Genomic DNA, 22278 nt, shown 5'->3' with positions numbered 1-22278 from the left:
ACGTAGTGGTTTGGTAGATGTTACATAGTGTTTTTACATAGTTACTACATAAAATTCTGGACTACCAACAATGTTTTTACTACGTCGTAAAGTTACATAGTTACAGGCTTGCTCATTGGGGATAGATTAGGGATAAAATTAGCTCATGTTTTAAGTCATTCAAATTCTGTCAAGCTGCTTTGCGACAATGTTTATTGTTAAAAGCGCTATACAAATAAACTTGACTTGACATACCCACCACCTTCCCACTACACAATGGATACTTTCACACTCATATGGGCACGTTCTCACCACCTTACATTTTCACATCCTTTCTACTACCTTACAAAACCCGAGTAATATTATGCAGAAAACATGGAAGAAGCAACAATATTTTGCATAGTCGGTGCATTTATTTCAACAACAACAACAAAAAAATAGCATAAAATGGCACAAAAACCTACAAAGACTGACTGCAATATTTACACACATGCCAACCATTATTTTTGTTCTGGCTCTAGAAAATATTTAATGGTGAACCAGTATTCAATAACAGAAATTCTAGCAGTGAAAGAGCTAACAGCTGTCTCTGGTTTCCGAATCAGATGAATGGTGGGTTGGTACAGTAGTTGTCTCCTGAGTTGTTGCAGCCACAGCAGCGCGAGCCTGCAAATATAATTATAATCAATGATAAATTGGGAAATCCTTGTTTACCATTATATGGTCAGATTAAGTGATGTACGTACACACAAAATATTTCCAAAAGGTACAGATAATTTTCTACACTGAACGTGAGAAAATACTCTCTTATCCAATCAATATTGAAGATCCTGAAGACTTATTACCCCATTTGCATTTTGCAATATCACAGAAAAATAGTAATGTTGAACTCGGAAGAGATTTCCATTATAATATCACAAAAGTAAAGAACCATCATGAGCATGTCATGTATTTTATTACATAATAATATACCAGTCAAGCATCATGTCACTGGAATCGAGACCCCAGCCAAATACTAACCTGAAAGAGGTATCCACCCCTCTTGCTTGGGGCATGCTTCAGTGTCTCCGCCACTTGCAGCTCAATGTTGTGGTCTTTACAGGTTGGGTGGATCTTTCTGCACGCTTCTGTTAGTATATATAAAAAAACACCTTGATTACAACCAGTCCCAATTAATTAAGGTATTCTAAGTGTTTAAATTGTCTATATAATTATTTGTGTAATGTTTAATGAATTTATATATGCAGAATTCAGGTTTATTCTGCAGGTAAACTTAGTCAAGAATTTCTTAAATGTCTGCAATTTTGATTCATGCAGTCATTTTTAAACTGTTGCTAATCTTATCATCAGCATCAGACCTAGGACCATGCAGGGTCAAGTGGCCACTGGCCAGAGTTAGAGAACAGCTTCCCTTATAATGAAAAGTATACATCAGCCAATGCTAACCATCATCCTCATCTTTGTTATCCATCATTTCCCCAAATTGTTCAAACTTTCAATCTTTTAAACCAGCTTATCAAAATAACTTTATTCACTGAAACTCCTACCAACCATACATTTGTACATACAAGTTAGAGCATAATATAAGTGAGCCTCCATGACAGAGTGGTAGATTCACACCCGAGTCTGGGGATCGTTTCATCCTTCATCTCATTATCCCAGGAGTAGAGATGAAAGTGGAGCAAAGAAAAAAACCCTGAACTTTTGAAAGTCAAACTAAGATATGGGGGGGGCAACGTCCCCCGAAATTATTTTAATAACAAACGCAAAACCCTGCATTTGAGTGCATTTCAGTACTTATTTTTCACTAAAACAAGTTATAACTTTTTTAAGCCTTTTTCTTTCATGTACATTAATGATTAGCATGTCAAAAATATCACATTTAATTCCCCTAGTTAATGAGTAATTTTCAGGAGTGCATTTAGAAAATGCGGTGATTTTCCTGGCTACACAGTTCATTACCTTGAAAAAAAAAAAATCAGACAGTTGAAGGTAAACTCAGCAAAATCCCAAAACAGTACTGTTAAAAAGTAAAGGTCTGTTAGAGTTTCTAAAGCTTTCAGGTTTCAATGTTGGGGACACTGATAAATGCAGGGATTAAAGCAAAAAAAAGTCATCTGACTGGGGCGGCACGGTGGTGTAGTGGTTAGCGCTGTCGCCTCACAGCAAGAAGGTCCTGGGGCCGGCGAGGGCCTTTCTGTGTGGAGTTTGCATGTTCTCCCCGTGTCCGCGTGGGTTTCCTCCGGGTGCTCCGGTTTCCCCCACAGTCCAAAGACATGCAGGTTAGGTTAACTGGTGACTCTAAATTGACCGTAGGTGTGAATGTGAGTGTGAATGGTTGTTTGTGTCTATGTGTCAGCCCTGTGATGACCTGGCGACTTGTCCAGGGCGTACCCCGCCTTTTGCCCATAGTCAGCTGGGATAGGCTCCAGCTTGCCTGCGACCCTGTAGAAGGATAAAGCGGCTAGAGATAATGAGATGAGAACAGTGTAACATAACAATAACAACATAATAGACTTTTAACAATTTTAAAAGTCAACTTCTTTGGCCTTTCAGTGGTGAATCCAAAGTCATCTAACTTCAGGACACCTGCTGCACGTTTCTGAGTGCTTTTGGACTTGGACTTTCCTGTAGAGGAGGTGGAGGAGGAATTTCCTGTAGAGGAGGTAGAGGTGGAGGGAGTTGTGCTTTTGGAGGAGGATTTTCCTGTGGAGGAGGCAGAGGTGGAGGGAGTTGTGCTTTTGGAGGAGGATTTTCCTGTGGAGGGAGTTGTTGCATGTGTGCTTTTGGAGGAGGATTTTCCTGCAGATAAGGAGGTGGAAGTGGAGGGAGTCCCTGCTGCAGAACTTTTGTAGGAGGATTTTCCTGTAGAGGACGTGGTAGATGAGGAGGTAGAGGTCGAGAGAGTTTTTTCAGGAGTGCTTTTAGAGGAGGTTGTGGATTGTCTGGAAGCAGAGATGGATGGATGAGATGTGGTAGCTTATTTCACCTTTACCCTAACTGCTGAAAGGACCTTCACAGCGTCCTTGATTTTTTGTTCTTTGTCATCATTTGTTTTTTTTTTCTTGTCCTCAAGATGAACTTTATAGTGTTCAAACGATGACAGACAAGACCTCCGCAAATCAGCACTGATTTTCATTGTGGAAGGTGTTTGCTCAACTGCCTTCAGGTGACCTTTAATGATGGCAAAGCCTTCATATGTTTCTGTGTTTAGCTGCACCCTGTCCTTTTCAATGATGTCATCCATGTCATTGAAAGATCCCTCCACAACGGGGCCAGTAAACACAGAAAGCAGTGCCTTCAACAATTTGCCCAAGACTGGAAATTTAGTGGAGCCTTCTGGTGTCTTCAGTAAGAAGATAAGACTCCACCAGTCAGCATCAATACGTGCAGCACCATCATCAAAACCTTTGGCCTCGTGTGCCAGGTCAGGGTCTGTCTGGTAAGCCCTTACCTCTTCATCCAGCTGGCCCAGCTCATCAGTGGTTATGACATTTGGCAAGGCCTTGGCCAAAATGCTAAACACACTGAGAACATGTTGATCTTGGACCAATGAAGGACAGTGCGCAGATAAAGAGGAAATGACTGTTCTTCAACGGCAGGTTTTTCATCAAGAACACAGCTGCCTTGGTGTAGCCTTCTCTTAGTGCCTTGTAGAGCTCCTGCACCCATGGTTTCTTGTCCAGCCTCGCCTTGTTGACTGCAAAATGGCTGAATTTGCCAACACACAAGAGCTTGTCTGGCTATTGCAGGTCTCTGTTGTGTAAATCCAGGTTCAACAAGCTATCCACATCCAAGGGGATGGTATCAGGCTTCATGAATTTTGAGAGAACATCCCTCACCAGCAGCACCATTTCCAAGTGCAGAATGTGAAGCATGGGCTTTTCATGCTGTAGCTTCTTCAGGAAGACCTGAAAAGAAGGAAGGATACCTACAAAGCATATTAAAAACTGATTAGAATTCTATACATTCTAGAATCTTTTTGGACATACACAGCCTGGCCAAAAAAAAAGTCGCAACCAATAAAAAGGTCGCACACACTAATGTTGTTGAACCACCTTTAGCTTTGATTACAGCGCACATTTGGTGTTGCAATCTTTCAATAAACTTCTGCAATGTGTGGATTTATTTCCCTCTAGCGTTGCACTAAGGTTTCACCAAGATCTTGCATTGATGATGGTAGAGTTTGAATGCTGTGCAAAGCCTTCTCCAGCACATCCCAAAAATTCTCAAGGAGGTTGAAGTCTGGACTCTGTGGTGGCCAATCCATGTGTAAAAATTATGTCTTGTGGTCCCTGAACCACTCTGGTGCAATGACTTGCTTCTCATTTATTAAACAACCATGCCAAAAGGCACATCCTGTGGTCATGTCAAAGATGTTAAGTCTGTTTGAGAAGGGTCAAATCATGGGCATCAGCAATCACTGAAACGTTTGGTGTCAGGTCAAGGTTCATCTACAATACGTGCTCAAAGAATGAGCACAGCTGACCTCCTGAATATAGTGAATGAACAGATAATTCCATCAATGTTTTTTTCTTTCCTGATGGCACTGGCATATTCCAAGATGACAATACCAGGATTTATCGGGCTCAAATTTTGAAAGCATGGTTCAGGGAGCATGAGACATCCTTTTTTACACATGGATTGGCCACCACAGAGTCCAGACCTCAACCTCAGTGAGAATCTTTGGGATATGTTGGAGAAGGCTTTACACAGCGTTCAGACTGTACCATCATCAATACAAAATCTTGGTGAAAACCTAATGCAACACTGCAAGGAAATAAATCCAGACATTGCAGAAGTTTATTGAAACAATACAACACCAAATGTGCTGTATAATCAAAGCTAAAGGCGGTCCAACAACATATTAGTGTGTGTGACCTTTTTTGGGTGGCGACTTTTTTTTTGGCCATGCTGTGTATATTGCAACTTAACAGCAATTTAAAGAAATAGGCCTAATGTTTTCAGTTAGTTATAAGTACTCAAGCTCCTTAAATTCATATTTTATTGATCAATTAGAAAATACGCATAAGGCATACAAACTATGTGTGATGCTGCTACTGTTCAGTTATGTTCTGCAAAAATATGAATGAATGAATGAATGATAAAATAATAATGACCACCATACCTCTTCTGTACATGTCAATTGTGGTTGTGAGCTTGTTGAACTCGATGAAAAGCACACAGATCCTTTTCTTGCGGTCATTATTTGCATCAGTTTGGCCTTTCACAAGCTGTTGCTGTAGTACAACCATCCTAGCCTTTTCATCTGACGTCACTCCATGTTTTTGCTGCACCTGGTTGAGTAGCCATCTATAAAATAAATACATGAATAAATTCATACATAGGCCAACATACATAAATACATACAGTGTAAAGAAATAAAAATGAATACCTGCATAAGTAAATACATAGGTAGATTTTTTTTTAACTTTTACTTAGTTCATAAAAAACAGTAACAGGAAATATTGAAAGGAAAGACTATAGTACTACCATCTCACCTGTATTTGTGCTGATCATTGGGTGAAAGGAAGCTGTAGTAGTGTGCAATCAGTGGATCCACAAGCTCCCTTACCCTGTTGCACACATCTAGCATTTGCAGAAACCTTCTGCTGATGGGGCGGATCAGGCTCTTTTTCTTCATATGTAGAAGGGATTGCAACTCTCCAAACAGTTCCTTCTGCTTAGGGAACTTTTCAATGTCATAGACATCCATGCAAAATTCCTCCACATAATTCTGAAAAGACCCCAAAAGGGCCTTGGCAGCATTTGACACCATGTGAACTGTGTCTCCACTGATATCAAGTAGAGATGGATTGAGCTGCCTAATTTGGGTCTCCACTCCAGACCGCTTGCCTCGCATGACGCTGCAGTTGTCCAGCAAAACCGATGTGACTTGATCCCAGGTCAAGTTATATGACCGGAGGATATCGTGCAGTGCATTGGTGAGGCTGGAAGCATCTGCGATGTTTACTATCCTAGACCCAAAGTGCTGTGTGACCACCTTCCTCATTTCCTCGTCAAAAAAGCGAACAAGCACATTTAACATTTTATCCATGTTAGCATTAGTTGCCTCATCTGCGTTCAGGGAAAACATTTTTGTTTGCAGCTTCATTGAGAACACATTTTTGAAATGCGGTGCAATGCCATGAGTGCTCAAGTAAGAGGCGTGTGCATTTGACAAGGACAGCCTGGATAGCACGCTCCTGTCTTCCGAAACTGCTCGCATCAGGTTGACCAGAGGCTGGGATATGGTCAATGGCAGATCATGTTGTGCTATAAAGGAACAGATGCGTATTTCTGGGTGCAGACACGATCAGCCATGGATGGGTTGACCTCACTGCTGTTAATAGTTGCACCAGGCAAAGCAGATGTGTGTTTCAGACTTCTTACAGACGTCTTGTGGCTAGCTTCTAGCTGATGGCGTGAAAGCACCTTCTTGCCATTGCTCCCGTATATAATCTTCTTGTGGCAAACCACACAAAAACAAACGCCAGGGATCTTTAATTTTCTGCACCATGAACTGAATGGCTTGCCATTATCCCCAGTTTCATTCAACCAGGCCCACCTCCACTTATTTTTCACTCCTTTATCGATTTCAGACACATCGGTGCCTTCCTTCAGTAGAAGGGCGTCCATGCTGCCGAAACCGAAAGTAAATGCGACCTGCTATTGTGATGCTCGGCTTGAATTTTATAACCTACAGACAGTTGTTCGGATAATCTCATCTCATCTCATTATCTCTAGCCGCTTTATCCTTCTACAGGGTCGCAGGCAAGCTGGAGCCTATCCCAGCTGACTACGGGCAAAAGGCGGGGTACACCCTGGACAAGTCGCCAGGCCATCACAGGGCTGACACAGACACAGACAACCATTCACACTCACATTCACACCTACGCTCAATTTAGAGTCACCAGTTAACCTAACCTGCATGTCTTTGGACTGTGGGGGAAACCGGAGCACCCGGAGGAAACCCACGTGGACACGGGGAGAACATGCAAACTCCGCACAGAAAGGCCCTCGCCGGCCACGGGGCTCAAACCCGGACCTTCTTGCTGTGAGGCGACAGTGCTAACCACTACACCACCGTGCCACCCCGGCTCAAACATAAAGGAATTAAAACAAACACTGCTGTTAATTTAATCTGTTACATCACATCAGTGTTATAGCTAAATCCATACACCAAACACCCGTCACAACCCGCCCTCCCCCTTCTCTGATAAGCACCGATCTCCCATTTGAGTTCAGTTGACGGAAAATAAGTTGACATAAATTATCCAGACAGTTCAGGTGACGGAAATCCGTCACAGCGACGGAAAACTTTAATCCATGTAAATGAGGCTCAATCTTTTAGTAGAGTTGTGCGTTTGCATAAGCTAAAGTGAACTAAAAACTTCCAATTCATATTTATGCGAGTTGAAGCCAATTGTTTACATTAGTTCGTATCAGTGATGTGCGTGAACGAGTTCAAAAGAACGCGTTCACTGAACACGCTCATTTTTTCATGAACTTTGAACTGAACGCAACACGTTTTAATAAAGAACTTGAACGTGAATTTGTTCACATTATGTGTCATGAACGGCAGACATCACTGTAAATGAACGTTGGAATTTGTTTTCCCTTGATAACTCGAGTGGCATTTGTTTTCTCTTTTGAAACGCAACGAGAGAAAGTCTCCCCCCTCCTGTATTCTTGCAGCCGGTGCCGCTCAAATCATGTATCACACCAGACAGAAATGGCTTTGACATTGTGTGCGCAATGCATTGCGGGGAACGTAGTGTCCGGCCGAGAATAGTTGAACAACATACTGGCTTCCGCACTACGTTACCCATGATGAATTGCAGCAGGGTGGGGTAGGCGTAGCAGGCAACGATGAGAGCGAGGAGGAGAATGGGCTGGAGTGAGAGAAGGAGTGTGTGAGAGACCAATGACGAGAGTGAGAGAAAGCGCTGCAATTTAAAAAAAATGGCTAGTGGAAGTGATGGCACGGAGAGCACAGACACTGATTATGAACATTTAAGACAATTTTACACACTGTCACACCAAGACCCCGACGGCAAAAACCTTACCTTTCTGTGTAAGATATGTCCACCTGCTCAGAAAAAACAAATAAAGGACTTCAACAACTTCGTTCTCGAATTTGAAACGACACATCGAGTTGAAGCACCCATCCAGCGTTAATGCATATATGCACGTCCTCGAGGGTCAAAAGGGAGGAAAGGCAAAGAAGACACCCTCCCCCTGCCAACCCCCCCAAACGCAAATTACACTGCCAGCTGCCTTCAAGAGGTCCGTGATCTCCCAGGAGCAGGTAGATAAACTGATTATCGACTACATTGTGGAACGTATAGTGATTTTCTAGTTCGTGGTCTGAAAAATGTTATTTTCATATCTCACCAAAAAGTAAAATGAACTGAACTTTGAACTAGTTCAGAATTAAAATTGTGAACTTTTAACGTGAACTGTTCACTTTGAGCATGTATGAACTGAACTTGAATTAGTTCAGAAAAGGTGTGAACTGGCACAACACTGGTTCGTATTGTCTGTAAATTTAACACACACCAGTGAATACCAAATTTCTCATGTAAATCAGGGGCGTCGGATGTGTGTGTGTGTCACACACTGACTGGCAGCCTGAGTGCATTATGTAACAAAAAAATAATTACCATTGCTAGTTTTAGGCAGCTTAGAAACCGTCTCTTCCATTATTGGTGTTTCTCCCACGTTTTCTTGATGTGTTCTAGAAACGGCGCTAAAACTTAGCTTCAAAGCCACAAAATGCAACTTTGATGGGGGGAAAAAAAAAAAAATTATATATAAATTGCTTACCTCTTCACGTCGAAAGAAGGAGGAAAGTTTTGCTTGTTTTGACATGGCGAATTATTAACACAAGAGAAAATACTCGTAATTCTCGTAAAAAAGACTGCAGCTACACTGGCAGCTTGAACATGCCTTCTAGTGCGATTGTGTTGCGCAGAACGGTGTCAGTCCTGTGCGCCTTAGCTCGTGCACCTGAAGGCGTGCCTTGGGCACGCGTGCGCCTAACGAGCTCCGGCACACACGCCGTTAAGAAAGAACACCTGTCTTTAATCAATGAACTGTGGTTGGGCTATTTAAGGACTGCACCCACGCAAGGACGATGCGAAGTATTATGCCGCGTCTAGGAACGCGAAAAATCCGAAAAATAAATTTCTCCATTCGGAAAACCAGAGATTTTCAAGAGTTTTGTCAAATATCTGGATTTCCGGGTATTTCGTCATTTGCGGAAAAAACCCGGAGGAATTTTCATGAAAATCTAAAAATCTGGAATTCCGGGAAAATCCGGAACACTTTCATGACTACAGGAGGTCTCTTGGGCTGCATGAGCCTTAGTTGCTAAAAGGTGGGCAAAAATCCCAATTCACCACCACTTAGAATGCAAAAACTAACCAATATTGCTTGAGTGCTGTTCACCAGTTTAATTTCACACTTTTGGGTCTTTAGGCCTGAATTAATGTAATGTAAATATTATTTCCTGAGAATAAATGATTTCTGTGCATATACATACTATATATAACTCTGTTGAGTGGCAGGGCCTCAAATGACCGCTTCTTCTTCCTTCCTTTCATGTTGAACTGAGACCACAGTTGGAAAGTTCCCAACTTTTTCATCATCCTTCGGATGGTGTCTCCCACATCATGCCCACCGACAGCACTCAATAAAGTCACCTGCAAACAAAAACGAAATTCCTTCAGGACATTTTCTTAAGAAAATATATGCAGACTAAATGTTTTTATTTCATTAAAATCATATGAAAATTTGTTGATATAATAAATATACAGTGGTGCTTGAAAGTTTGTGAACCCTTTAGAATTTTCTATATTTCTGCATAAATATGACCTAAAACATCATCAGATTTTCACACAAGTCCTAAAAGTAGATAAAGAGAACCCAGTTAAACAAATGAGACAAAAATATTATACTTGGTCATTTATTTATTGAGGAAAATGATCCAATATTACATATCTGTGAGTGGCAAAAGTATGTGAACCTTTGCTTTCAGTATCTGGTGTGACCCCCTTGTGCAGCAATAACTGCAACTAAACGTTTCCGGTAACTGTTGATCAGTCCTGCACACCGGCTTGGAGGAATTTTAGTCCATTCCTCCGTACAGAACAGCTTCAACTCTGGGATGTTGGTGGGTTTCCTCACATGAACTGCTCGCTTCAGTTCCTTCCACAACATTTCGATTGGATTAAGGTCAGGACTTTGACTTGGCCATTCCAAAACATGAACTTTATTCTTCTTTAACCATTCTTTGGTAGAACGACTTGTGTGCTTAGGGTCGTTGTCTTGCTGCATGACCCACCTTCTCTTGAGATTCAGTTCATGGACAGATGTCCTGACATTTTCCTTTAGAATTTGCTGGTATAATTCAGAATTCATTGTTCCATCAATGATGGCAAGCCATCCTGGCCCAGATGCAGCAAAACAGGCCTAAACCATGATACTACCACCACCATGTTTCACAGATGGGATAAGGTTCTTATGCTGGAATGCAGTCTTTTCCTTTCTCCTAACATAACGCTTCTCATTTAAACCAAAAAGTTCTATTTTGGTCTCATCCGTCCACAAAAATTTTTCCAATAGCCTTCTGGCTTGTCCACGTGATCTTTAGCAAACTGCAGACGAGCAGCAATGTTCTTTTTGGAGAGCAGTGGCTTTCTCCTTGCAACCCTGCCATGCACACCATTGTTGTTCAGTGTTCTCCTGATGGTGGACTCATGAACATTAATATTAGCCAATGTGAGAGAGGCCTTCAATTGCTTAGAAGTCACCCTGGGGTCCTTTGTGACATCGCCGACTATTACACGCCTTGCTCTTGGAGTGATCTTTGTTGGTCGACCACTCCTGGGGAGGGTAACAATGGTCTTGAATTTCCTCCATTTGTACACAATCTGTCTGACTGTGGATTGGTGGAGTCCAAACTCTTTACAGATGGTTTTGTAACTTTTTCCAGCCTGATGAGCATCAACAACACGTTTTCTGAAGTCCTCAGAAATCTCCTTTGTTTGTGCCATGATACACTTCCACAAACATGTGTTGTGAAGGTCAGACTTTGATAGATCCCTGTTCTTTAAATAAAACAGGGTGCCCACTCACACCTGATTGTCATCCCATTGATTGAAAACACCTGACTAATTTCATCCTTCAAAATAACTGCTAATCCTAGAGGTTCACATACTTTTGCCACTCACAGAAATGTAATACTGGATCATTTTCCTCAATAAATAAAATGACCAAGTATAATATTTTTGTCTCATTTGTTTAACTGGGTTCTCTTTATCTACTTTTAGGACTTGTGTGAAAATCTGATGATGTTTTAGGTCATATTTATGCAGAAATATAGAAAATTCTAAAGGTTTCACAAACTTTCAAGCACCACTGTATATGTTATTTACCAGCTGGGAGGTCCGTATTGTGAAATACCGTGACCGAGGTCTTGAAAGTACTGACCGACGTCACAGTATTTCACCATACGGACTGACCTTAAGCTGGTAAATAATTTTTTTTTCTTTACCAAATTCTAACAGAAAACGAGCGCGCCCGAAAGGGAAAACAGAGCCGAGCCGCCATTTTGAATCCTCATTCACGGCTGTAATGCAAATTACCTCCTCCTCAAGATACAAGTGCACTTCCATGGCAGGAAAAAAACCTACATTTTGCTGCCTATGTAGTCCCCCCCATGTACAACCCCAATTCCAAAAAAGTTGGGACAAAGTACAAATTGTAAATAAAAACGGAATGCAATAATTTATAAATCTCAAAAACTGATATTGTACAGTGTTCACAATAGAACATAGACAACATATCAAATGTCGAAAGTGAGACATTTTGAAATTTCATGCCAAATATTGGCTCATTTGAAATTTCATGACAGCAACACATCTCAAAAAAGTTGGGACAGGGGCAATAAGAGGCTGGAAAAGTTAAAGGTACAAAAAAGGAACAGCTGGAGGACCAAATTGCAACTGTGCTGACAAATAGTGGAGCAATATCAGAAAGGAGTTCAACAGTGTAAAATTGCAAAGAGTTTGAACATATCATCATCATCATCATCATCATCTACAGTGCATAATATCATCAAAAGATTCAGAGAATCTGGAAGAATCTCTGTGCGTAAGGGTCAAGGCCGGAAAACCATACTGGGTGCCTGTGATCTTCGAGCCCTTAGACGGCACTGCATCACATACAGGCATGCTTCTGTACTGGAAATCACAAAATGGGCTCAGGAATATTTCCAGAGAACATTATCTGTGAACACAATTCACTGTGCCATCTGCCGTTGCCAGCTAAAACTCTATAGTTCAAAGAAGAAGCCGTATCTAAACACGATCCAGAAGCGCAGACGTCTTCTCTGGGCCAAGGCTCATTTAAAATGGACTGTGGCGAAGTGGAAAACTGTTCTGTGGTCAGACGAATCAAAATTTGAAGTTCTTTATGGAAATCAGGGACGCCGTGTCATTCGGACTAAAGAGGAGAAGGACGAACCAAGTTGTTATCAGCGCTCAGTTCAGAAGCCTGCATCTCTGATGGTATGGGGTTGCATTAGTGCATGTGGCATGGACAGCTTACACATCTGGAAAGACACCATCAATGCTGAAAGGTATATCCAGGTTCTAGAGCAACATATGCTCCCATCTAGACGACGTCTCTTTCAGGGAAGACCTTGCATTTTCCAACATGACAATACCAAACCACATACTGCATCAAGGCTGTGTAGAAGAAGGGTTCAGGTACTGAACTGGCCAGCCTGCAGTCCAGATCTTTCACCCATAGAAAACATTTGGCCCATCATAAAATGGAAGATATGACAAAAAAGACCCAAGACAGTTGAGCAACTAGAATCCTACATTAGACAAGAATGGGTTAACATTCCTATCCCTAAACTTGAGCAACTTGTCTCCTCAGTCCCCAGACGTTTACAGACTGTTGTAAAGAGAAAAGGGGATGTCTCAGTGGTAAACATGGCCTTGTCCCAACTTTTTTGAGATGTGTTGCTGTCATGAAATTTAAAAATCACCTAATTTTTCTCTTTAAATGATACATTTTCTCAGTTTAAACATTTGATATGTCATCTATGTTCTATTCTGAATAAAATATGGAATTTTGAAACTTCCACATCATTGCATTCCGTTTTCATTTACAATTTGTACTTTGTCCCAACTTTTTTGGAATCGGGGTTGTATACAAAAATGAGTCATTCAGGATTCAGCCATGTTTTTGCTCAGCGTTAGCAAGTTAGAGGATTTTAGCTTTCTCCTGAAATGTTTTCTTTTATTTCTTCTTCCTCAGGGTAGTAAAACTCGCTTTCGCTGTGAAGACTGTCGTTATCACTATCTGCTGTAAAATTAATGATATTCTCCTGAGAAATGCTGGCAAAGGTTTATAAGATTTTTGATAATCTTATAGATAAATCTTATTAAAAAAAAGATAAATGTTGACAAAAAATTCTATTATGTTTGCTGTTGTTGTGAACGAGCAAGGTCCGTAACCGGGGTCCGTAACTTGGCCGTATCGTAGGATACGGACCCTATCAGAGCACAGGATTTAATGGGAACCGCACCGCGAAAAAAACAATATTGGTTATGTTTCATACTAATAGTTCCCTACCATATTTGCTACATTTGCTTTCATACAGTATAGTTAGAAGAACAGAGTTGAGGGTTATAATCACATATGGTGGATAGGCCAATGCAGCAGTGATTTTTACTGATGTAACAAAGTGGCCTGTACTCTTTCATTGGCATCTCATCAATATAAATATATAATTACCAATTTCTTCCTTAGAGCTGGATTTGCCAGCTTTTCACAGAACCTGTCTAACTCTTCAGTTGATGTTAGAGGATCCTCCAACATGTCTTCAATAACCTCAACATCAGGCCCTGCTGCTGAACCTTCTGCCAGGATTTGTTTCAAAAGTTTCATCTGAAGCTTCTGATTCTGCACAATTTCATCTAGGCGCTTCAGAACCTTTCTCTGATAATCTATAAAAACACATAAAAAGGAAATGGTTCGTGTCATTGGCCACATAAAAACAAGTGAGCATTATGCATTTATGAATTAAAGACAAATTTAAAAAATGGTTGGATTTTATGATATAATATTACTTACTGATGTGTGGTACTTTTAGTACTGGATGTCACTACACATTCAGACTGACAGATCACAAATGTAAGTCATTTATTCAAGTAGTGTTTCTATCTTTTCATAAAATGTGTACACTAGCATGTCTCTTTTGTAAGTAAGAACAGAACTCACTGTCCGATCTGGTATTTTGCCGTGGATCTGTACTCCTCGGCCTGAACAGGTCTTCAAGGTCCTCTGTATCTGAGACAAATTTGCAAACCAATTAATATCTTGCAGAACAAATGGAATTAATTAAGCTAATGGTAAGATTTTACTGTTTGTTTTTAATGAATGTAATATGCAAACCTTGGAGATGAATGATAAACCTGGCTCTGGGGGTTTTCAACAGAGTACGGGCTGTAGCAGGCAGCCCAGGATGACCTTTCTTTTGCAGGTATTTCAGGAGACTGTCAACAGCATTACGTTTCACATCAAATTGATTGACCCATTTTGACAGTCCATCGGAAAAGGAAATGTTGTCATCACTTTCTTCACCGTCATATTCATTTTCAGAACTTGATAATATGAGGTGTTCATGTTCATCTATCAAATTCCAGCTTGCACTATTGTCCTCCAACTCAACATCCACACTTGAATTCTTGTCCTCTGAGTCAGCATCGCAAATGGAGTCATTTTTGTCCATTTTGACAATACCAGTGTTTATGCCACTAAATTCACTTGTATTCACATTTAACGGTTGTTCTCCAGAGTCCAAAAGTGGTTGTTCTAGTACATCCTCAACACTGGAATCTTCACCACGGTCAGAAGAAAAGGACGGCACTTCACATTTGTTTTTCTTCTTCAGAGCATAGTTTGCCGGTGCCCATTTCCTCTTGCATTCGCGTTGACGCTTAATACTTGCCTCATCCATTTTATGTTTTCTATAAAACAAGAAGCATGCACATATTTGTTATATTTTATTAGTACCAATTAAGTAACAATCAGGGTTTCACTATGATTTTGGGTACCAGTAGAATAAAATGCTTAACCAAAGTTTAAATTAATATAAGAGGGATGAAATAAACTTCATTAAAATAACAGAGGTACAAATCACAAAGTGGGGATGGGAAGAAGGCAAGGCTAAAATAGGCAAACACACTAACCCACCATTGTCTCTCTTTAACAAGCTTCACTTCTATACATATGAGAAAAAAATGCTCAACAAATAACCTTCTAAATCAGTAAATGGGGCTATCAACGTGTCTGACCAAAACCTAGTGACAGGCACATTTAACAGACAACAACGCACTAAAATTCGTTAAAATAAACATTTAACGATAACATTTGCATCTAATATATCTTCAGACTTAATCAGTGACAACAACAGCAAGGGGAACATTCTTATAGACCATAGTTAGAGGGGACTGGTTAGGAAAGCCGGCAAACTTCAAAGGGATAACACTCTGTTATGGTTTAGGCTTGATCACGTGACCCTGAGAGTGCACACTAGTTTATACTAGTGCATCTCAAAAAATTAGAATATTGTGAAAAATTTCAATATTTTCCATCAGTTATTTAAGAAAGTGAAAATGTTATATATTATAGCCTCATTACACATAAACTAAAATGTTTCAAGCATTTTTCTATTTTAATCAGTATGGCATACAGTACAAAATGATGCCCTCCACAAGGAGGGTAAGCCACAAAAGGTCATTGCTGAAAAGGGTGGTTGGAAAAGGTGCACAAGCAACAGGGATGGCCGCAGTCTTGAGAGGATTGTCAAGAAAAGTTGATTCAAGAACTTGGGAGAGCTTCACAAGGAGTGGACTGAGGCTGGTGTCAGTGTATCAAGACCCATCACGAACAGACATCTTCAAGAAAGGGGATACAACTTTCACATTCCTAATATCAAGCTACTCCTGAGCCAGAGACAATGTCAGAAGAGTCTTATCTGGGCTAAGGAGAGAAAGAAATGGACTGTTGCTCAGTGGTCCAAAGTCCTCTTTTCAGATGAAAGTACATTTTGCATTTAATTTGGAAATCACGGTTCTAGAGTCTGGAGGAAGAGTGGAGAGGCACAGAATCCAAGGTGTTTGAAGCCCAGTGTGAAGTTTCCGCAGTCTGATGATTTGGGGTGCCATGTCATCTGCTGTTGTTGGTCCACTGTATTTTATCAAGTCCAAAGTCAACACAGCCATCTACCAGGAGATTTTAGAGCACTTCATGCTTCCATCTGCTGACAAGCTTTTTGGAGATGCTGATTTCCTTTTCCAGCAGGACTTAGCACCTACCCACAGTGCCAAAACTACTACCAAATGGTTTGCTGACCATGATATTACTGTGTTTGATTGGTCAGCCAACTTGCCTGACCAGAACCCCATAGAGAATCTATGGGTATTGTCAAGAGGAAGATGAGAAACACCAGACCCAAAAATACAGATACGCTGAAGGCCACTATCAAAGCAACCTGGGCTTCAATAACATCTCAGCAGTGCCACAGACTGATCACCTCCATGCCACACCGCATTGATACAGTAATTCATGGTAAAGGAGCCCCAACCAAGTATTGAGTGTATAAATGAATATACTTTTCAGAAGTTGGACATTTCTGTATTGTAAATCCTTTTTTTGATTGGTCTTAGGGAATATTCTAATAATTTGAGATACTGGATTTCTGATCTTCATGAGCTATAAGCCATAATCATCAAAATTAAAACAAAACGGCTTTAAATATTTCACTTTACATGTAATGAATATAGAATATATGAAAGTTTACCTTTTTGAATTAAATTATGAAAAAAATGAACTTTTTCATGGTATTCTAATTTTTTGAGATGCACCAGTAGACCGATAGAACTGAGCGAGTAGTATTTCAAGCGAGCGATATTTTCCTAGATTTCTTTACTTTAGCAATACTTTATTCAAGTTTCCAGAAATGCCAGCCCAAAATTGTGTGGTTTTTGGTTGTGGTTCTTGCAGAAGAACCAAAGGAATCGGCATTTTTAAGCTGCCATTGGCGAGCGATGAAGCTCATAAGAAATGGCGAGAGGAATGGGTTGGTGAGCTACAGAAGACAAGAGAAGTAGACCAAGATTTTAGAGAACAGATCAAAAGGGATACAGTCTACACCTGTGAGAAGCATTTTGCGACTGAAGACGTCAAAATATATAAGTATTCAGTTATTGTTTGTTATTGATCAGTGAGTCTCTGAGCACCGGTTTGAGACCATACAACGCTAAGCTTTAGTTGAGCTTCCCTTTGCTTTAATTTCTTCTTTATTTTGAACTATGTTTTCTCAAAATATTCCTTTGTCTTAATTGTTTTTTTCTTTTGCTTTTTTGTAGTTCACTCCGAAAAACTAACAAAAAAGAAACCCATATTTGGCGCTGTGCCTAAGCTGAAAATGCCTAAGAGAAGCCATGAAACCTCTAACAAGCCTCTATTAACTATGTCTGGTCTGGTATTTTTTCCCCGCAATCATTACAAAGTATTTCTGTCGATTGAACCTGCCAAACAAGACAGACCAATGCATTAAAGCATGGCCATAACAAAACAAACGAAAGATGTTCAAACAAAGCTTCTGATCTAAAACTACATGAAAACGAGAGTTTGGGTGCAAATGTTAAAAAAAAAAACAATAAAAACTTGATCTTAGGCATGAACTTGTATTTTTGGTTGATATCTAGATAACAAGAGATCAAGTTCAAGCTTAGTTGAGTTTAGTCTGGGCAGTCGCGTGGCTCAACTTTCACGCAAATTGACACTCGCATCAACTGAGGTCGTAAAGTGCTCCTCTAGTTCTTCATTTTCCAATAAAATATCTTAGATAGCATCAAAATCATCCCCAAACAAGAAGTCGTCGCCAGATCCGTCCGCCATGTTTGTTGTTGCCGGTGTCACGGTCTGAATTTACCATCAGTCTGAATTTACCAGGTAAATTTATACTGTAGGAGCCACGGTCTGAATTTACCACAGTATAAATTTAACAACTTGGTATAATTGGGCCTAGTCTGAATTTACCAGCCTAATATGAGATTTATGTTCATGTTCATACTTGAATTATTTACACTATCTTGATGAATATTGATTTGTTTAAGTAAGACTCCATGATTATAATGATTTAGTTATTCTCTCAAATTTACCAACTTGGTATAATTAGACTGCTGTCATTGGGCCTAGTCAGAATTTACCAGCCCAATAGAGGGCTGCCGCGTGACGTCACCGTACCGCGTGATTTTGTTAGGGCGCTATATTGGAAGACCAAGTACATACAGTACATACATACTCACTAGTGTTGCACCGATACCATTTTTTTGGCCCCGATACCGATACCTGGCTGTGCAGTACCGGCCGATACCGATACCATTCCGTTTGAAATGTGTGTGTGTGTGTATATATATATATATATATATGAAGAGCTGCATACTTGGATGTAAAATCATTGCTATCATGGCTTTGTCAGGCTGCTGCTTACCTTTGTGAAACAGGAAAAAGACTAATACAAAGTGAATCCAGTAGAAACTCTGGGGTCGTTCACATGTTTCGTCTTCAAATGTTTTATCAGGTTCGAGGTATTGAAACTGGCCGATTTAACTCCACCTCTCGAAACTTTCAGGCCGCAAATCTTGCATGTAGCCATTGTACTCGCCGGAGTTTCTATGCTGAAATATATCCAGACCGCCGACATTTTCTTCTCGTGGTTTGTTTTTCCTCCGCATGAAAAAGCTGCCCCTGTATTGGTTAAGAGCGGCTATTGGCCGGCTCTCATTGGTCTGGAGCAGGTCAATAGCAATAGCTGCTTGGCGTGCTTGGCAGGCATGCACAGTGATCATGTGTGATCACACAACACAGAGTGTAGTGAGTGTCGGGAGAGAGAAGGCTGCGTTCAAGTGTCATACTAGCATCGGTAAATGGTATCGGCGCCCTATTTCTTGCTACTCGCCAATACCGATACCACCATTTTAGTGCCAGATCGGGGCCCCGCCCGATACTGGTATCGGTATCGGTGCAACACTAATACTCACAATACAAAAACTACGAGCGAGAGTGAAGTGATATTACAGCTGTTGTGAAGTGACATGATGGCTGATAATTCTGGTTATGCGAGTACATTACCAGCTGCAGAAAGGGCACGGTATGTGGAGAAATTGGCTGTAATAGATGGGTTTGACCCATATGATAAGACTTGGGGCAAGGGAGAATGGAAACATAAGGAGGACCTGACACCAATTCTGCCATCTCTTTGCTACCCAGACATTGTAAACTATTGCAATCTGTATTCATGCTGTTATGGATTTTTTTATTTCATAATTTATTTTTAATTTACTACTTATTTTTTATTTATATATCTTTGAATTATTTGGACATGGGGAAAAACTGAGTGATTCCACGCTTATGGGTACTGAAATGTGAACTAAGCTGTAATATCACTTCACTCTCGCTCGTAGTGGGATACTGAAATTAACTAAGTGGGGGCGGCACGGTGGTGTAGTGGTTAGCGCTGTCGCCTCACAGCAAGAAGGTCCGGGTTCGAGCCCCGTGGCCGGCGAGGGCCTTTCTGTGTGGAGTTTGCATGTTCTCCCCGTGTCCGCGTGGGTTTCCTCCAGGTGCTCCGGTTTCCCCCACAGTCCGAAGACATGCAGGTGAGGTTAACTGGTGACTCTAAATTGACCGTAGGTGTGAATGTGAATGGTTGTCTGTGTCTATGTGTCAGCCCTGTGATGACCTGGCGACTTGTCCAGGGTGTACCCCGCCTTTCACCCGTAGTCAGCTGGGATAGGCTCCAGCTTGCCTGCGACCCTGTAGAACAGGATAAAGCGGCTAGAGATAATGAGATGAATGAGATGAAGTTCATGTCCCCATTTCAGTACCCATAAGCATGGAATCACTCATATTTAAAATCCAAAGAGGGATGGAGGGAGGAAAATTAAAACAAAAGAAAGAAATGAAACATAACATAAATGTGATAAAATTAAGGATGTTTTTATTCAGTAAACATTTTAAAAAAATGTTCTACAACACTCTAGCCTAGTGACTTACCAGTAACAAAATGGTCTGAACATATTCTGTACTGTTGTAGATTTGAAGTATTCAGATCCGCTCTGCATAAAGCAGCTAAATCCTCTCTCTGTCTCCTGGCAGAAAGCTCCTTGGTTTGCTCCCCTTGTGTCTCAATCACAGCTGGTATTCTGTAGAAAGACTTCTTTTCACCTTTCCCATCAGCTTTGTTAGAACCCTAACACAGCACAAAAGTTTACCATTGTAGGTTTTTGATGAATCAAGTGCCTCGTGGGTTCACATACCGCACGCTGCCGTTATTTCCCCCAATCACGAGTTTGTTGGTCTTCCAATATGGCGCAGGGTTTGTTTACTTCCGGTTTCGGGTGACGTCAGTGCAAAGGGTCTATAGGATAGGAGATTTATGATCATACTTGATCCACAAATAAATTATTTTCACTTTATCTTGATGAATGAATGACCCGTGTTTTAGTTCCAGTTTATGCACTAAGTGGGCTGATCAGGACCAGCCAGCAATGATCAACTTTATCTTCATGAATATTGATTTAAGTATATATGAAAGAACGAAGTCAGAATGTAAAGTGTTTTGAACAACTTTATTAACTTCATTTACTAATAAAATTCAATCCAAACCATTCTTGTCTACTGATAATCAAATCTCACAATTCGCGTTCTATTTGTCCACAAATGTGTTGAAATGCTCGGTACAAAATCGCAGCAAGAAATGGTAAATTTAGACTTCCCGGAAGTTGACCGGGGGAAAAAAATCGGTCTGCGCATGCGCATGGTAAATTTATACCAGCGCAAGATCAGACCGTGACACCGGGTTAAAGTGTGCACTTTCGTGATGACGTCACGGTACAGTTCAACCTCAAATACGAAACAATAGGACGGTCCTTTGAAGTTTGCCGGGTTTCCTAACCATCCCCTCTATTAACTATCATCAAAATCAAATCATCAAAAGCAGCTTAAGTTGTTGGATAAACTGACGTTAGCTTTGGCTAGTAGCACTAGCTGCTAGCTTACATAAAACAAAGCCAGAACCCAGGTGGAAAGATGGACAGATCTAACGTTACGTTACCTTTTATGACTTTGGACACATCAGTTTAACTGAAGGGAATTCGAGGTTAGTCTCAGGGTTGACAGGTTTGGCTTATGCAACAGAGGAAAACAAACAAAACAAAAAACGACTGAGAAGAGCAGCTCTAATCCTACCTGTCCATCTTTCCACCTGGGTTCTGGCTTTGTTTTGGGTCTGGAAACACAGATGGCACAAAATCAGGACTACTGGAGTCCAATGACATCTCACCTGTAAAACACAAACACATTTGTTTTGCCGAGCAAGCTAATGGGCAAAGCTAATAAAACTTTAGCTGCACAGCAAGCGAGCAGCTAGTGCTACTAGCCAAAGCTAACGGCAGTTTATCCAACAACTTAAGCTGCTTTTGATGATTATTCTGCACCATGCAGGTCATCACTAATGTAAACAAGGCTTCCAGTGAAATCAGCAGATAGAGAACTTTACCTGATATAAAGTGGGCGCTACAGACACGAGCATTTTTGATTCTGTCCTCATTCCAGTCCACACGTTTAATCGCCTGCAGCCACAGCCGCCGTCTGTTGCTCTGAAATGGGTGCGATCCTTTAGGAATCCTATGAAACTTTAGTCCGCCGGTGGAATAGCGATTCGTACAACCGTTTACACAGCAACCGGACATGTTGATGCTGAGAACAGAATATATCCGCGTTTAAATGATTGATAAGTGGGCCAGTCTGTCCCACAATCAGTTGGGAAGCTTACTGCTTGTTACCAGGGTGCGCGCGCAACTGTTTGATCACGTGACGCTGAAAAAAGGGTCTATTACCAAACACCTTCCCTTCGCACCAATAAAAACAACTGGGAGGCCGGAAGTCCCGCCTTCAACGGGTTTTGAAAGACTGACGCGATCCGGAACCGCAAAGCATGATAGGTGGGGTGGGGGCGGGGTCACGGGATGGGGGCGGGGATTGGGTTTGGAAAGAAAGTGGGGGATGTTGATGGTTTGAGCGGCCCGAAGGGAAATGAAACTGTCCATGTTCATTCAGTGAATTTGAGCATGTTTTGAATAATTTTGCTTGCTTCAAGCTTTCTGCTGTGTTCATACATGTCAACCTTTGGTCAATCAAACCTGT

General features: G+C 41.0%; 2 protein-coding genes across 4 annotated transcripts; both read right to left on the bottom strand.

Moving 5' to 3' along the window:
• Nucleotides 1-174: 174 nt before the first annotated feature.
• LOC132892239 (uncharacterized) lies at nucleotides 175-21906 on the bottom strand. Its single transcript, XM_060930613.1, has 8 exons — nucleotides 21632-21906; nucleotides 21322-21415; nucleotides 14455-15029; nucleotides 14281-14349; nucleotides 13795-14006; nucleotides 9527-9686; nucleotides 1000-1106; nucleotides 175-645 (listed from the first exon to the last, which is right to left on the bottom strand). Exons 1-8 carry the CDS (start codon nucleotides 21822-21824, stop codon nucleotides 556-558), a joined length of 1500 nt encoding a protein of 499 aa, XP_060786596.1. The 5' UTR covers nucleotides 21825-21906; the 3' UTR covers nucleotides 175-555.
• On the bottom strand, nucleotides 2435-6815 carry LOC132892255 (uncharacterized). Of its 3 annotated transcripts, none has more exons than XM_060930616.1 (3): nucleotides 5481-6815; nucleotides 5100-5292; nucleotides 2435-3910 (listed from the first exon to the last, which is right to left on the bottom strand). In XM_060930616.1, exons 1-3 carry the CDS (start codon nucleotides 6206-6208, stop codon nucleotides 3881-3883), a joined length of 951 nt encoding a protein of 316 aa, XP_060786599.1. In that variant the 5' UTR covers nucleotides 6209-6815; the 3' UTR covers nucleotides 2435-3880. The 3 variants fall into 3 exon arrangements, with proteins under 3 accessions (XP_060786599.1, XP_060786598.1, XP_060786600.1); XM_060930615.1 differs by having other exon boundaries at nucleotides 5108-5292; XM_060930617.1 differs by having other exon boundaries at nucleotides 5119-5292.
• Nucleotides 21907-22278: the final 372 nt, after the last annotated feature.

This window comes from Neoarius graeffei, chromosome 1 (genome assembly GCF_027579695.1).
Source record: "Neoarius graeffei isolate fNeoGra1 chromosome 1, fNeoGra1.pri, whole genome shotgun sequence".
NCBI lineage: Eukaryota > Metazoa > Chordata > Actinopteri > Siluriformes > Ariidae > Neoarius > Neoarius graeffei.
The sequence above is the reverse complement of the archived record's forward strand: the minus strand, read 5'-3'. Positions and strand labels throughout refer to the sequence as shown.